This window comes from Neolamprologus multifasciatus, chromosome 15 (assembly GCF_963576455.1).
Source record: "Neolamprologus multifasciatus chromosome 15, fNeoMul1.2, whole genome shotgun sequence".
NCBI classification, from domain to species: Eukaryota; Metazoa; Chordata; class Actinopteri; order Cichliformes; family Cichlidae; genus Neolamprologus; species Neolamprologus multifasciatus.
Window position 1 is genome coordinate 20,962,606 of NC_140453.1, and position 16,865 is coordinate 20,979,470.

The 16,865-nt window shown below is 39.1% G+C and overlaps 1 protein-coding gene across 1 annotated transcript in view; it reads right to left on the bottom strand.

The window, feature by feature from the left end:
- Positions 1–74: 74 nt before the first annotated feature.
- The window catches only part of igf2r (insulin-like growth factor 2 receptor), a 48,703-nt gene continuing 31,912 nt past the window's right edge, over positions 75–16,865 (bottom strand). Inside the window, 24 exon segments of the mRNA XM_085132599.1 lie at positions 75–3,744; positions 3,845–4,126; positions 5,266–5,335; positions 5,432–5,578; positions 5,671–5,857; positions 6,044–6,228; positions 6,367–6,513; positions 7,087–7,204; positions 7,468–7,604; positions 7,857–8,091; positions 10,318–10,522; positions 10,649–10,807; positions 10,896–11,045; positions 11,193–11,320; positions 11,461–11,542; positions 12,377–12,485; positions 12,908–13,067; positions 13,998–14,129; positions 14,385–14,511; positions 14,743–14,939; positions 15,058–15,191; positions 15,895–15,998; positions 16,405–16,535; positions 16,629–16,838. Coding sequence (XP_084988725.1) covers positions 3,586–3,744; positions 3,845–4,126; positions 5,266–5,335; positions 5,432–5,578; positions 5,671–5,857; positions 6,044–6,228; positions 6,367–6,513; positions 7,087–7,204; positions 7,468–7,604; positions 7,857–8,091; positions 10,318–10,522; positions 10,649–10,807; positions 10,896–11,045; positions 11,193–11,320; positions 11,461–11,542; positions 12,377–12,485; positions 12,908–13,067; positions 13,998–14,129; positions 14,385–14,511; positions 14,743–14,939; positions 15,058–15,191; positions 15,895–15,998; positions 16,405–16,535; positions 16,629–16,838 — 3,695 coding nt within the window. The 3' untranslated portion in view covers positions 75–3,585.

A 16,865-nucleotide genomic window follows, 5' to 3' on the forward strand; every position in this document is an offset into this window, starting at 1 on the left:
AAGTTGACTTTTAAATAATTTCTGTCTTTTAGAAATTTAGTCAGACATAAAATAAGATTACACGACAAAAGTAATAAACAGCAGATCTCTTATTTATTCAAATAATGCAATATTTTACATATTTTTTATTTTAAATAGGAAAACAGGCAAAGAGCTGAAAACATCAAACATAACCTTACATCAACTAAAACATAATGATGATATCCCATCGTACCAAATCATCGAAGAAAGTTTCTTGTGCTTTTTTTAGTCTCTTTTTTCAGTTGGTTTGTCTGCTGCTTGATGTCAGTCTCACATACTAAATTTGTTTCATCATACCCAAATGTTTCCACGACTGTGGACAAAAACAAACAAACAAAAAAAGCACAAGAATGTCCAGTAATAATTTCAAGAAAGAGATGGTTCAGTACAGTACCATGCAGATGAGCCACGGGAACTTTGGTGCAAAGCAGAAACAAATTTAATGCAACAATGAACAAATAACTTCACAAACTTTACCTCCTGCTACTCTGAAATGAGGAGTGCTACAATGTTGAGACTCAGGAGAGATGATTACAAAGTGCCAAACACAGATAGACACTTTCAATTCAACTCTCAGACTAACAGGGTCAGGATTCTGGTAAAAAGCTTTAAGAAGAACAGCTCAAGTTCATATAGCAAAACCACACGCTGAATGAACGAACACGTAAAAGGAAAGTTTATAAAAAGTCTTTGTTACAATCATATTTTATGATAAATACTGATCATAAATATTTCACCTGTTACCAATGTCATTGTCATGTTTTCTGGAAACCTGACCATGTGCCGTGTACTCGCATTCTTTAAGCTGTTAAAGGTAGATACACTTGCACTGTTCAGAATTTCAGATCAGTAGCACAATAATATGATTATATGATAAGAGAGTTTATTAAGAGTTTTAAAATGTCAAAAGCTGCTTTGGAAATGTTCAGTTTGTAATCAGAGAGAAACAGAAAAAGTAAAAGGAGGAGTGCAATTTGTTTCTACTCTTTGCTATCACAACACTCCTCGAACCCCTTTCTGTGAAACACTGAAGTTTACAGTGCAAATAACAATTTTATTAAATGCTGTTTCTCATTATTTTATCAGTATTTTTTGGGCACGTGGCATCATACAAAACGCGCTTAACAATTATGTGTACAAAGCTTTAGAAATACCCTGAATGGCAAATCTTTGTTATTGAGGTTTTAGCAATAAACTCACATTTGAATACTGAGAAAACACAAATATTAATCTACACCAGCAATGCAACGGCAACTAATGTGATGAACATACGATCAAGGGCATGTTTTTTTGTGATAGTAAATGTCTGGCTAAGGATCAACAAATGCACTGCAAAGTGATTTAATTAAGCTCAGGATTGTTCACCTCCTTTCCCCAGTTGGAGAAAATGAGAAGTTATTACTGATGTACAGAGATAAAGATTTATGCTACCAAGGGCTGCAGCCCACCACTTCCTGGTTATACAAGCAGCGACACGGTTTTCAGATATCTTTTTTGTTCCAGTTACAAGGCTGAAACTCAAAACTTATTATTGCCAGTGAAAGCAAACAGTTGGTTACAGTAGAGGAGTCAAAACCAAAGAATATTACAGATTATTTTTTATTAAAAAATCATTTTAGCTTTAAATGTGCCTCCCTGTTAGCAGTAATTAGGCTAAATCTTTAGACTTGATATATTCAGGGAGTTTGCAAAGTTTTAAACTGACATTTCAGTCAATTTGACCAACCAACCAAATCTGATTAATTAGTGGAAACCTAGAAAATAGACTTTCAGTTTTGTTTTTTTAAACGATTTTCAAAAAGTCCACCTTCCTTTATGAGGGTGTGCTACTTTGAGATTAATTGAGATTAACAGCAGCTATTTTATTGGTTTTCAGCTGCTCCGCACATCAGAAAGAAGAGTGAAGTGAAAACAGAATAATCCAACCTAATTGTTTTTTGTGATCATCATGTGTCTATAAAAATCACTGTATTTGAGGTGTGTTTGTATTTTTAAAATCACCCGGTCTGAGCTCTAACTGTTGTAGAAAAATCAATCTCAATCACGCTGTGTTTACACTGTGCAAGCTTACAGATTTAATTACTGTCATGTGGAAATATGGCATAAAGTAGGTTTCCATTATTACTGACATCCTCTGTGAAAAAGCAAAACATATATTGCTCAACATCCTGCATTTTAGTTTCACTACCATCTTTTGCATCATGCATTTGGCTGAACTGGGCGGATTTCAGCACTACGAAAAGTTGGCTTCACTTTTCACGCAGCAATCAGATCTGAGTACAACAACCGAGCCTGTAAAGTACAAGAGCACACGAGCAAGAAAAAGAAAAAAAAAGAAGAATCGATTTCCCTACATTAGTGCCAAGGGTGGCAGTAGAAATATGGCTTTAACAGGAGGGGAGGGGACCAAATCAGTTTCACTTTCAACTTTCTTCAACCATCCATTCATACTTAAGGCCATCTCCATTTTCACACAGAACAGAGAAACAAACGTAATCAGCTCGGACGAGCCGTTAAATAATCACCAAAACAAACGTGTGAACAATTCACCGGTGAAGACTAAACGAAACGTCCATATTATAGAACATTATCATCTATTTACAACGTCTCTGATCAAATCAAGACAAACAAAGAAATTCAATCCGTTGCTGGACATGATTCATAGATGAAAATGCAAAGTAAATTCATCAGTATGAAGGCATCGTGCTTTCTTTTTGAGGGCAAAGAAGGGGAAAACAGGTCTGCTATAAAAGCAACTGTAAACAGCACGAAAAGACAAACTGGTGTCTTCATTCCCTTTTTAGAAAGAAGCTGGCACCTTCACTGCCTAAGCTATGGGAATAAATATCATGACAGTTTTTTCATAAAGTACCTGTGGGCCAATGGACAGCAAAAAAACAACTCCAAACGGAAAAAAGTCTTCCTTATTAAATACCTTCACCCCGTCCACAAGCAGACACGCAACCAGTGTTAGTACCATTAATCAAGGTAGGAAAACAGCTTCAGTTCAAAACACCAGAAGAAAATAGAAGATACATATATAACTTAATTTTTCATTCACATCTTATCATGCCTCATTTCAGTGATGATATCAGATTTTCCCTTCTTGTAATGATAGTGTTGTGGTATCATTGTTTACCGTTTGGTGCATATGGTTATGGTGACATGTCTAGTTGACACATCAAGCTGGAAATCACATTAGAAAGAAGCTTTGTGTGCTCCCAGAGTCGATTTTAAGAGCCTCAACTGGCCTGTTCGTTCTTCATCAGACAAATGTGGCAAGGCTGAAGTATCGGGATTATGAAAGACAATATGGTGGAGTTCAAAAGAACCTTAAGAACACTTTAAATGAGCTGTCAAATAAAAATTATATGTGGACGGTGAACTGGACTGAGTCGGTGTAGGCCGAATGAAGGTGCAGCCCAATAAAAATATATCCCTAAAGAAAGGAAAGGTTTCTGTCTTCGGTGTGTTGTTGGCATTTCACTGTTGCTATTATGAAGACATTCACTGAGAGAGAAGAGTTCGGACTGGATGGAGAGAACCAGGAAGGACAGAGTGACATCACACCCTGAGGAGGTCCTCGTCACTGTCGTCTTCTTCCCGTTTCCTGTTCGCTGCCATGTTGTTACCGTGGTTAAGGCCAGAAGAGCGAGGTTTGCTGCTCTTCCTTTTCCTATCTGACTCGTCCAGGAGGCCCACCAGGTCCTCGTCGCTCTCCTCCTGAAATAAAAGACTTCTGTGAGCTTTTGAGAGCAATGGGTGCAATCATTGCTATCATGAACGACTGAGATGATACCAGAGAAAAAGACAAAGAACTGACTTGCAAGAAGGCGCTGCGATGAGCCGTAGAGTGTTTAGCGAGTCCTGACGATTTTATCACACGTACCCCGGGGACACTCAGCACCTCGTCCTCGCTGTCGTCATCCTGATCGTCCAGCGAGAACGACCGCAGACCCTCTGTATTCACCGGCTTGGTCGTGATGTGACCATTGCTGTGGTTATTCTTGCCACGGTGCAAAGACGATGAAGATGTGGGAGGAGCATCGATCTCCTCCATCAGCCATTCCATCTCCTCCTCTCCTCCTTCTTCATCTGTGCTGACCTGAGTATTTAAAAGGCACAAACAATAAGATGCATATAAAGTTTTTACTCATCTTCATGGTTGTTTAAAAAAAGCTTCACTAGAGTATCTGATTTGTAGCATGCTATGGCTTTTTGAATATTCGCTAAATTTTAAAAATAACCTTAGTGTTTAATCATTGGTCATGTAACATGTAATCCTTAAGTTTTCCTTTTTTATTTATTAATATGATTACTTTGATTACCTTAAGAAAAACTTAAGTCCATGTTCAGGTACAGCTAGAATATGACACGGCTACCACAGCTTCATACAGCCATTTCAAAGTGGGCGTGGCTGCACCAGTGAATACTCAGATGTCTTTGCTGAACCTGGAATAGTGTACTCTCGCACAAATTTAGTTGTAAACGCAGACTCGACTCCGCTGGTTACCAACTGGTTGTATTCTGGTTAGATTTCTATATAAAACCAAAGTTGCCACAAAAATAAAGCTGCTTTAAGTTAAATCCATGTCCTGCAGCTGCTTCATTTGTGCAGGCATTTGTTAATTTTTCTTCTGGCTGGACTCTGACTCTTTAAGGAGTTGATGTGAATTTCTGAGTATGTAGACAGCAACAGATTTGTGATTTTTGCTGATTTATCACCGTTTATCGTTGTCAGAGTCCAGGCATTTGCTAGCTTTCCCCCCATTCAATCACAAGCTGAGCCTTTCCTTGATGCACCAACGTTGCTTTGAATGCAGAAACTAACTGCGAGTGGTAGCGCAACTGGTCCCCATCTTTGAAGCAACCATTTCAAAGGCAACAAGACTGACAGTTAATTGCTCCCAGTTGAAATCATTTTGGTTGTGCTGCTTTCTCCAGCCATTATTAGCCTAGGTGTGGCTGCAGCATAACATATTCCTTCTCTAGTTACAAGTTACAGAAACCCTTTAAATAACATGAGGGATCATGTTGGAGTCGGAGTTTTGAATTTTTTTTGTTTGTTTTGTTTTATTGTTCCATTTGTTATTTTGGCCTTGGCTTCACCCTGAGCAGCAGCGTTATTCCCTGTCAGTGCCAGTAACCCACTCGTGACTCTTCCTTGCGTTATGCTTTCTGATCTTTAGACTGGGGAAAATACAACGTAACTTTGAAACTCATTCATTCATTAGCTCAACCAACCTTGGAATATTTATAGGAGACTTGGTTTCCTCTCCTACAACAACCAGCGATCTTCTGCCTCACCAGTTCCCTGGACACAGACAGGTGAGATTATGAAAGAGGCTTTCATACAAAATATTTTTTTTAAAAATATATATGTACCAAAAATGGATACTCATGGTCTCACCTCCTCTCTCTCTTGTGCAGCAGAAGCCCCATCAGACACACAATTAGAACCACCAACAGGAGGCTGAGCACCACCCCCATTGCTTGGCTCCGCCTAGACAGGGGCGGAGTCTCTTCACCGTCATCATTTATCTGCCTGTCAACAGTCCTGAAATTCAATCCAGAGAGGAGACTTCAACATATTTATCTAGTGTTTTGTGCTCTTGGGATTAAAGTAAGATTGTAAAAAAAAGGACTCACATCAGATCACACACAGCATTTGTGTGCCACACAAACAGATACTGGCAATTGTCCGTCTCCAGCATAAACTCCGGGATGCCGACACCTGCTGACGGGTTACAGTGAAACCTTATTGTGGATGAAACCGTTTTGTTCTTCGCACGGCCACACTCTGACTCAGAAGGCACTATCACATCCACATTTCCTCCTGATGGAAAAACAAAAACATGTTAAGATGCTGTGACCACTAAATGGAAGGACTCATGCTAAAAAGAAATGGCACTTTGTTTCTTATGCAGGTGTGGGGTTTTTTTTTTTTTTGCACTGATGTCATTGCCAATCACATGCTTTGTAAAGGGTTTTGAATGATAGATCAAAATCCTCTTCTGTTTACCTTTTATGTAGTACTTGGCTTTGTTGGATGAGCCAATCTTGCGGCTGTAGGTGTCATTCTGTTTCACCTGGCAGATGTTGGCACCAAGACATTTAGGCAGGGAATTATTGGTGATACCAGACAACTGGATGTGGTAGATGTAGCGGTCGCCATTGTTACGAATGTCTCCAGACGCCTGATGGTGGCTAAAAGGCAGAAAAAAACCCAAATGAAACTTTTGTGACAGAAAGAATTTTAGAAGTGTGTTTTTTGCTTGCTGATTGAAACTGAAATTTATATGACGTGGAGTGTTATGAGTGGATGACACAGGTGAACTCTGTTACCTGAAGTAGAGCGCTCCCAGACTGAAGCTGACTCCAGTTTTAGGAACCTTTATGGTTCCATTTACCATCTGTACCTCCGTTGGTTTCACTGCACAAGCTTCCAGAGTCTCCCAGCCTATCAAGAACTCACATGAACCCTCATCAACCCTGCACAGACAAGAGAATATAGGATATTCAATTAAATATAAAATTAAGAATAAAGCATAACAGGTCTACTTTAAGATGCAGAGGACCAGTTCAAATAGCAAAATAACAAAAACAAAACAAGGGCACTGAGACTTGAGGGAAAAAAGACAAAAGAAATGAAACACAAGTTAAAATTGTTTTAAAATAGACAATGTAAACACAACTTTTATGTGAATATACACAGAGATACAGATCAGGAAAAACAACACGTGACAATTTAACAGTGAGCTCTTCAATAGGAAACATTTGTTGCATCAGACAATGTGATGCAACTTAACAACATTTAGTCTGCTGAGAAATGTTATGTTACTCAATTAACTAAAACTAAAGTTTATGAAATAAAGCAAGTAAAAAAAGAATAAATAGCTAAAAATTAGCTATAATCTTAAAACAAATAAACAGGATAATAAATGATTCAAAGTTTAAACATTCTGTTAATTTGATACAGTAATTTAATACCAATGTTGTATTAAATGAATTAATCAAATTTCTACTGAAGGGAAACATTAAAATCTCTAAAAGAGGTTTTGTTACCTGATAACTTTGGGGTGTCCCACTGTGGAGCCGCAACTCAGCTGGATTATGGTCTTGGCTTTCTGGCGTTTAGGGCATAATTCATCTCCTGCTGAATAGTTCACAAAAATCTTCCCACCTGTAGAGAAAGGGAAATCTCTTGAGACTGTCGGGATAAAGTTCTCTAACATCAAAAACACTTCTGTGAGAGAAGAAAACAAGACCTAAAGGCAAACAAATATGTCTAATCAGTGATCCTTGCTTATATATTTCACTCTTAGTCTACACTGTTTTCAGTTTATTTTTTATAATAATGGTAGTAAAAAACACCCAGTTTAGGGAAAATATCCTTTACACAAACTGACACCAATGAATGTAAAGTATTTGTAATGGTTTGCACACCACTGGACTCCATTTTCTGCGTGTAAACTCGGCCCAGGGTTTCGGTTTTTCCTGCAGCTGTGCGGCGGCATACGGCTGCATCTTCAGGACAGCCTGGCAGCCCACCACGGACACCCTGACACAGGTTGATGAAATACCTGAAGCCACAGAAACAAAGATGCCAAATTTTAAAGAGCGAGGAATGATAGGACCACAGCATGCGTTTAGAAATTCCTTTTAGAAAGGGCTAATGCATCTTATATGAGGCATATGCACTGCTAAATATAAATAGATCTAATAAATAGTGAAAAGTTGGAAAAGCATCAAAAGTGTGTGCAGAACGACTGCAGAGCTCCAGAATCGAACTGTGGATTTACTGCCTTCGATTAAGGAATCAAAACCACACTTACGAATCTCCTTTGTAGCTGAACTTCCACGGCTCAGTGAGGGAGGAAAGTGCTCGGAGGTCAAAGGTCTTATGCTGGCTGACGAGCTTACACTCCATCTTCCTTGGGGTACAAACTGCATTGGTGCGCCACTGGAAAGTGACTGTACAACCTGCTGTCTCTGAGAGCAGCTCTGGAGAACCACTTCCTACAGAATGGTCGCATGTAAACAATATGGAGGACTGACGCTTAGCCGAGCCTGGGAGACAGAGAGGGAAATAAAAAGAAAAACAAAAGATTTTCAGTTTTGGAAGTGAAGACTTCCAAAACTGATATTAAACTATCAGGAAGGAGTTAATGCCTTTATTTAGACAGAAGAAGAAGACAACGAGAAACCCACCCCCATTCTAAGTTGCCCAAAAGTGAGCATTTACAGCTTGATAAAAAAAACTGTTTTGTTTTCCTCATTCATAACAGGTGTAAGGACTGGGACTTTAGTTTTACCTCTCTCAAACATATTGAGTCTTAAAGTTATGCAATACTAGAATAAGACCTCACCTCACTACCCCTTTATAATAAACTGCTTGAGGTGTGTTGTAAAAGGTAGCAACAGCTGGCAGCTCTCCTTTGGCCTCACCTCCAATAATTTCGAGTTTAAACAGGTATCATCAAAGAGGCCACATCCATCTTTTATATACAGTTCTTAGTTTTGTATTTTTTCCCACGTCAACATGAAGCCACAATTGATTATAAGTAATTTCTCTAAAAGTAAACAAACTAAATCTGACTACTTAAACACATAAAAAAAATTTCACCATGCATGAAGAACAGTTTAATCTTTTCAAAAGTGCATCTAAGCACTGCTCTAATCAGAAATATTGCACCTATACAAAATTTATCATTACTTTCCTTCATGTGTGTTGCACTGCTGACACAACACAAGATTAGCTATTCTATAAAACTTTAATCTGTGCCTTGGACCACTGATAGTGAAAACTGCAGTTAGAAGTTAAAATAAAAAATACCAACGTTAAAATTCATATTTTATAGTAGCCATCATATTTTTTTTGTGTTCTTATTTTCTTATTACCCAGCTTTCGTGTTGCCATGTCCCAGCTTATGTCTAAAAGAAACAAACCTCTCACATCAACTCCTCAAAATACTCAGCAACTGAACAGAAGCTGTCACCTGCACTGCAGAATCCCCACTTCCTATCGTGTCATAGTTGGAAGTGGTGGCACACCACAACCTGCCGGTTGTCAAACCATCTTTGGTGCATTCTGTGTAAGTCTTCTTCATTAGAACGAATGGAAACACACACACACCTCACCCTCCGTGGTCACTGCATATAAATGCATAAACCTCTTAAACTGCTTTTCAAAAATTTGACCAATGTTTATAATAGATTGAGAGCTTCATCCTAATAAGGCCTGATTAGTAGAATAATTAATTAGTTTTACACCATTTGATACATTACGAGGTTATCCAGGGTAGTTTTACTTTTGTCTAATGTTTTACTTTTCACCTTAAGCAATTAAACTGTCCTTTAATTTGAGATAACACCATTTTGGATTTTAGTGTGTGTGTGTTTTTTTTAAACATATTGCAGTAATGCAGAAGACACACAATAACCAGTTTCACAAAAGTGACATTTGCATATTCTCCTCATTACCTTTTATGTTATTTTATTTTCATTGTGTTTTTAATTTTTGTTTTCAGTTTAGTAGCGCTGTGTCATATCATACCATCTACATTTACATTGGTATAAATTTTTATGTGACCCCCCAAAAAGTGTAATCTTGATATCAATGATATGATAATGTAATGCATTTCCATTCAAGTGCACACAACAATGACACAAACCCCTGCAAGTCAGCCTCTGATTGATGATTTAGTAAAAGGAAGCCACTTGGTTTGGCTACAACAAAGCCCAATACTTTACACAATATGCATGAAAGCTGCTGTAGGTAGTTTGGCATCAGTGAGGGTAGCTGGATGGATGGACTAAATGCCCTTCATTTTTTCCATTTGTGGCAGCCAATGCTAGCTGGGATAGGCGGACAGTCTATCACATGGTTAAACAGAAAACCATTTGCACTGACATTCACACGGATGGGCAGTTTAGAATTATTACCCCACTAACTGCATGTTGTTGGACTGTGGAAGGAAGCTGGAGTACCCGCAGAGAACACATGCAAACACAGGGAGAACATGCAGGGAAAACTTCCTTAATTTTGTTTCCTCTGATAAATGCTGCTATTTGCAAGCTGCGGTGACCAATAAAAATGCTGTTCAGTCATTTTTCTTAAATAAATACTAATATCATTATTGCACATTTGTATGACATATTGTGTATAGTTTGAGGCTGTGAACAATAAAACGTCATTTTCTTTCAGTTTTTTTCTTTTGAAGCATTTTTCCCACTAACATCATACCTTGTTTTTGAGCTAGTTATAAGAGCTTTACTAATTACAGAAGACTTTACCTGGTGCGCAGGGATCTCCTCCACCATACTGCATCAGCACAGCCTGCTCTTCATGTTTGAAGTCCATTGTCATGGCTTTACTGATGCCAAATGATGACGCCAACTTGTCTGAATGAGAAACGTGGCACACTGCACTCTGCTTACAGACCGGTTCTTCCACTGAGCCGCAGACTTTGATGTGATATGTACCCGAGTTCCCGTTTACCTAGACATACACACAGAGCTCTGACCTTCCTATGCTTCTAAACAAAAAATATTTCTGTTACAGTGAAACTTTTGAATCAAATAGACTTCCTCTGGTTAGAAAGTGTTCAGTATATCATCAGCTCACCTGGACTTCCTTGGAGAGGTTTGTCAGGTCAAATGTAAACTGGAGCTGAGAGTCAGTAAGCTGGCAGCCGCTGATGTTAGTGGCATCTGAACAGACTATCGGGGTTGCCCACTCAAAGAAATAGACGCAGCCCTGCATCCTCAGCATTTGCGGAGAGCCCTGTTCAGAGATATAAAGTAGTGAAAAAATAACCAGGGTAAAGAGAACAGGCAAAAAGTAAATACTCTTATTATATAGCTCTGCTGACCAGCTCCAGGCCTCTCCGGCAGGTAAAGACAATGGTTGAAATGTAGTTCTGTAGAGGGTCCAAAGCACACTTTGTTGAGCTGTTGTAGGTGATGGATACCTCCCTTGTTAATTTGTTGAGCTCTGGACCACGGGTGGTGCGACCAATTTCCTTTAAGAGACAATAATGAAAATTATACATTTTTATTTTATTAACATTAAGTCTATGTGATGTCACTGCCTTGGTAAGGCAGATCAAAGCAATTAAACCTTTTTTTAAAAAAATAGTGTAAAGGACAGCATTTGTCAAAGAACTCACCACAGGTGGTCCGTCATATGGATCCATGCAGATAGCAGCTCCAGGTGGGCAGTTGACCCCAGGGATGGGGTTTAGAGGCTGGCAGATGTTGACGTAGAAGACTGGGTTATCCGGGTCAATGTCGTCGTCTATTCTCAAAAGAGGAACATGCAGATTGTTAAGGACTGACACAGTGCATATTGTTGTACAGGAACTCGTCATTTTAACTCAAAATGATGCAACTCTGCTATATCTATAGGTGTGAGAGGTGAACCTGTGTCTCACTGACCTCCTGCTGTGTAGTATCCGCTGACATGAATCAGAGGAGTCAGGTCTATGAGAGCAGAGCCGTTCTGGACTGAACAAGTTACCTTTTTATTAAAGGAATAGCAGAAAAGAAAAATCACTTTTTAGAGCACAAAACTATACTGTAAGTCATGAGCCATCAAACAATTACAACTTTAGAGTCCAGGAGTTCAATCATGTTTATTTTCTGATGTTACCAAACTTTTAGAGACTACACAAAAGCTTCAGGGACTTCTGCTTATCATTGGACATTCCCCTCTCCTTTGATGACCCCTAAGAAGCTGACTTCAGGTGACCTGTCCGCCTCTGTTAACTTAAGTTTGCTTCTCTCTGGGAAATTATGTGCCATATTAGGAAAGAGCACACCCTGTTTTCCAACTGAACTGCAGTATGTCAAAACAGTTTTTCAACATAAAGGCAGCACTACAACAACAGGCTGTATTGACTGTATGCAGTCTTTCTGTCTACACAATCTTCTCCCTCTGTGCAGTGAACAGTAAGCAGCTGGCTATATCACAGCAAACACAAACATGCTTTAATCATTTATGATTTTTCATCAGCTGTGAGGCTGTAGCTCAGGCCGTAGAGCAGGTCATCTACTAATCTGAAGGTTGGAGTCTGCATGTGTGCAGGTAGTGACACCAAGGTTCACTCTGTTGCATCCATTGATGTGCTAATTGTTAGCTAGAAAGAACTTAAGGTGCTTGTATGAATGGGTGAATGAGACAAGCGCTTGGAATACTCATGGGAGCTCGAGTAGTTTTTATACACCACTTTTCTACTTAATTTACTACAAGGGAAAACACTAACTTTATTTATTTTTAAATCTTATTGCAAAAGTACTTTCCTTTTCCACCTGTGATGGACTGGTGAGTCTTCTCTCACACAAACATACTTACAGGCTGCTCACAAACCAACGGTGTGTGGAAGGCGAAGAAGTGCGTGCACGTTTCAGTGTTTGAGCCAATCAGCACTGGCTCTGAGGGGGCTGAGGTCATGCTAGCTGGCCTGCACAAACACAAAACATTCAAAGCAAGGCTCATTTATTCTTAATAAATATATTAAAATCACCAAGGTTGCATTAAAAAGGCGTTAAACAAATCTGTAAATACTTGTAGTGAGTTTATTCTTATTTAAAAGATGAAGCACTACTTCATCAACAAAGCTCTCACACTCTAGTTTTTCCATCACTACCAGATTCTGAAATAAAGGATTAATTCAAGTTAGTTTTACATTTAGGAAAATTGGAGGAAACAAATGATACACAGTATCACGATGTATACAGGTATGAATTTTCTCTTAAGGGGCACTTTAAATCTCAGTTTGCTATTCCTGAACAATGCAGGTTTGAAAAAATGTGATTCCTGAGAATGCTCTATGCTTGATGTAGTTATAGATGAAAATTAAGATGCAAATGGAGGAAAATGTACCTGCAGATGAAGCTGATGACGGTGCTGTGGGTAAGGCTACGGTTTGCAGGGCATGGACTTCCTTCTTCATAGGTGAGCTCCAGAACATGGTCCTTGTATGAGAGCTTATTGCTCACCTTACCACCACTGACCACATCACTGCCTTCCTTAATGCACACAGCTATAACACATATTCATGGAGATCATTCAGAAAGCTTTGAATGTAAAACACAAAAATATAAATATTCCATAGATCTGTTCTACCAGCTGGAAATCTGCTGAATGCTCAAAGTTTTTTTTGGAAATATTTATATTTCTTAGCGAGTGAGTGATCAAATTCAGCTCAGACTCTGGGATTCATTTTTATTGTTACTTTTTAATTAATAGTATTTTTTTCAGGACTGCAAATATATCCCATTGTTGAGCATTCGGACCATGACCTTACTGTACTTGTATTGCCACATATTATTCTCCCCCACTGTGTATCTGATGCTGATTAAACATTTCTTAGCATAGCCATCATCAGTTACAAATCCAGACCATTTTTAACGCTCTGGTAAGCGAGCGGTCAATAATTTGAGAGAACCTGGAAATCCAAGTGTCTGTTTGGGTTCCTAAACTTTCTGAATATCTAAGCAAGACTAAACAGTAACCAGATGAAAGTTGAATGAAGCAATCTCTCCTAACTACAGAGGCGCTTTGTTTTCTTTATAAAGTAACTGACTGGTTAAAAGCAGAACTGACTGTCTGAAAGTGACTCCTGTATACACTCTGATTCAATGATGACATAACAGAGACCTCTGATCGTCTCAGTGACTGAAGAGAAATGATCTGCTAGACTTCCATCGACATGATTGCACAACAGAGTCAAATTTATCTGTGTCAAATTGTATAATATTCAACTGAGAGATGCCCTAGACCAGAGAAATATGTGAAGCAGCATACCAAATAAAAGCTACCACCACTGCTGATTTTTCCCAATTCATAGAATTAAAATAATCCAAGTATACTTCTCACCTTGGTAGATGTTTCATTTTTTGTAAAGAGAAATTAGTAATATAATCCAGAAATGTGGTGCGGCTAAATTAACTCGCCAATTGCAGTGACGTACCAGTGTCAGGGCTGCAACCAGTGTTGGCCACAGATCCACAGATGTTCATGCGGAACACCATCTTCTGGTCCTTATGATGGTGCACAGTGTAACCCTCATCCTTCTTCAAGGGGTTCAGGTCAAATAAATGGCCTATGGAAGATGTCATGGTTTAGCACTGCGGCTATTTAGAGATAGATATTTAACTTGTGCACATCTTTACACACTCTTAAGAGAATACCAGAGATCAGCAGACATAAAGAGGAATAAAAAGGGAAAGCAGATGCTTTTTGAGAACTTAAATTTAAATGCATATTACTATATTACCATAACATTCTCCTTTTATTACTCCAGCAGGTATATCAAAATAAACAAAGATGATATGAAGAGAAAGAGTGTGTTTCTGACCTGTAGCAGGGTTGGTGACTCTGCAGTTGTCGTGCTGGACACTATTTAGAGGGCAGGCAGCAGCTGTTTTCCACATGAAGGTGTACACACAGTCTTCAATGTCAGAGATCAGAGTAGGCCGAGAGTTCTATGTGAGGCATATAAATACATCTTTTTTATTATTTTTTTATATTTTAAAATAACTCAAATTTGGACCCTATGGTGGAAAAGCAGTGAGCCTCTTCTACATGGATCCTACATTCCCACTCATGTGTGGTTTAGAAAGCCATTTGATGCTCAACAAACTGTTTACTGCATGTTTTACAGCCTGACTGCCATCAAACATTTTAGCTGACCATCTTTTGAGTCCAGTTCTTACCACTTTGTTTTTGTCACACTGGAAGCGGATGATACTGGTCCTGTTGCGGCTTCCATCTGGACAAGCCTGGCCGCTGGTGTACTGCAGCATTAGGACATTTCCGTCCCACGTAGGACCAGAATGGACCTGACCCAGACTCAAATATTTATCTCCAACCTTCAGGCATGACGCTGCAGTGGAGGGACACTTCCATGGGTCTGTAGCAAGGAGAAGTTTTTTCAGTGGATTTCAAGACATAGAAATTTAGGCCAGAATTATATTTAAACTCTAAACCAGAGCTAGATGTAATGACATTACTCTATCCTTTACACCAACCTTTCTGCTTCACCAGCGACCTACAGACGTTAATGTAATACTGTTTATTCGTGTCCCCAGTGGGAAGTTCCGCCTCCCAGTTCCCAGAGTCCATAGCCAGAGGTGAGAGGTCATACGAGCGACCATGATCATCACTGACAAGAGAAAAGGAAAAAAGGAGAAAATTCTGAACTGTGTTCCTTTCTGTAAATGATCATTAAATTCTACTAAGTTATACAAACTACATACACTATAAGAAAAAAAGAAGTCCGTGTGTTGGAGTCAAATTGTTAAATGTTGTCATTGTGTTACTTAAATTTGTAAGTCTTAGTTCAAACTGTAGGATCAAAGATGTTCTTTTGTCACCTCTCCAGCCAGTTTGTTGCTGGGGGAGGCTGAAGTGTTTTATTGTAGGGATCTATGTGAGGGTTCCGTTTGTTGCTTAGTAAACTTCCTGCTTTTATGATCCTTTTGGTGAGCAGGTGGTCACAAACACGCACCCTCAAACACAAACACACACATGTGCACACACATAGTGCCTTATCTTTTAGAACCAATGGGGGGGTTTACAATGAAAGGTGCTTGTGTGTACTGTAACTGTTTTCAATAAAAGGCGGCAAGCGGTTTGATTCAGAGCGCTTTTCTGAGACACCGACCGGGGCCTCCCTTGCGCAAGTAAAACCTGTTAAAGATGTTTGTCTTGTTTCCTTGCTTGTCTTTAACGAGAATAAGTTTGTAAACCAGCGGGGCTTGTGGAAGCGCAGACCCAACACCATGCAAATGACACCTTATATAAAAATAAAACCATATGTATATATATAAAAATTGGAAGAGAATAATGACACAAGGACGATTTACTTGTAAGAGCAGCTGGTGGTCTTGACTGGGACACAGGCCAGTGCAGTGGGCCAGTTGAACAAATAGGTGCAGTCTGGAGTCTCCCTAATATACTCTGGTTCTCCCTGAAAAAGTGAAGTAGCATTAGACACAATTGCTTAAGAGCTTAGAAGACCTCTGTGTGTCATGAAAAATAACGGCCCAACATTATGTGTGTAAAAAAACAAACAAAAAAAAACTGAATCAGAGAGATGTTAATTTTTTTTTTTGTATACATCTTGTTTATATTTTTTATCTATTCAGAGATCAATTCTGCAACTAACAGTGATGTGTGCAGAAGGCAGGCCCTGAAACACAGTGGTCATTTATGTGGAGACAAACCACAGGATGATTCTTTCAACCACAAATCTCCAAGTGCAAAACTGTCACTCAGTCAACAGTCAGTCTTACAGGTATCTGATCTGTTGCTCTCTGTTAACAACCCATTCAAAGCTACATAGGAGGAGCAGATTTTCTGTGTGTTAAACTTACAGGATTCCTGTCAGGGTTGCAGGAGAAGTAGATATTGGTAGACCTCTCATAAACTTTATGGCAGATCTCTCCACTGGTGTAGTTCAGGATGATCTGGTCTCCAACATAAGTTAGCACCTGGTTTGCCATTCCTGTGTTCACATGAGCGAAAATTCCAAAACATGAGTACTGTAAAAATGACATAGATTAAACATTACACTGTATAAGAAACTCTCTTTTCATACCTGCGATCTTATGTTTTCCTCCGGCAACTTGGCAGGAGGAGACAGTTTCACCTTCTGTCTTTTTGTGGGTGCAAACATTTGTTTGGAGTCCGCCACAAATTGAAAGATAGTAAATGTACTTGGCAGCATTTAAGGAGTAATCTTTACCCTTCAGAGAGCTCAGATCAAATTCATAGCCACTCTTAGGGTCACGAACTCGACAGTCAGCACCTATGAGGGAAAGTTCGGACAATTTAT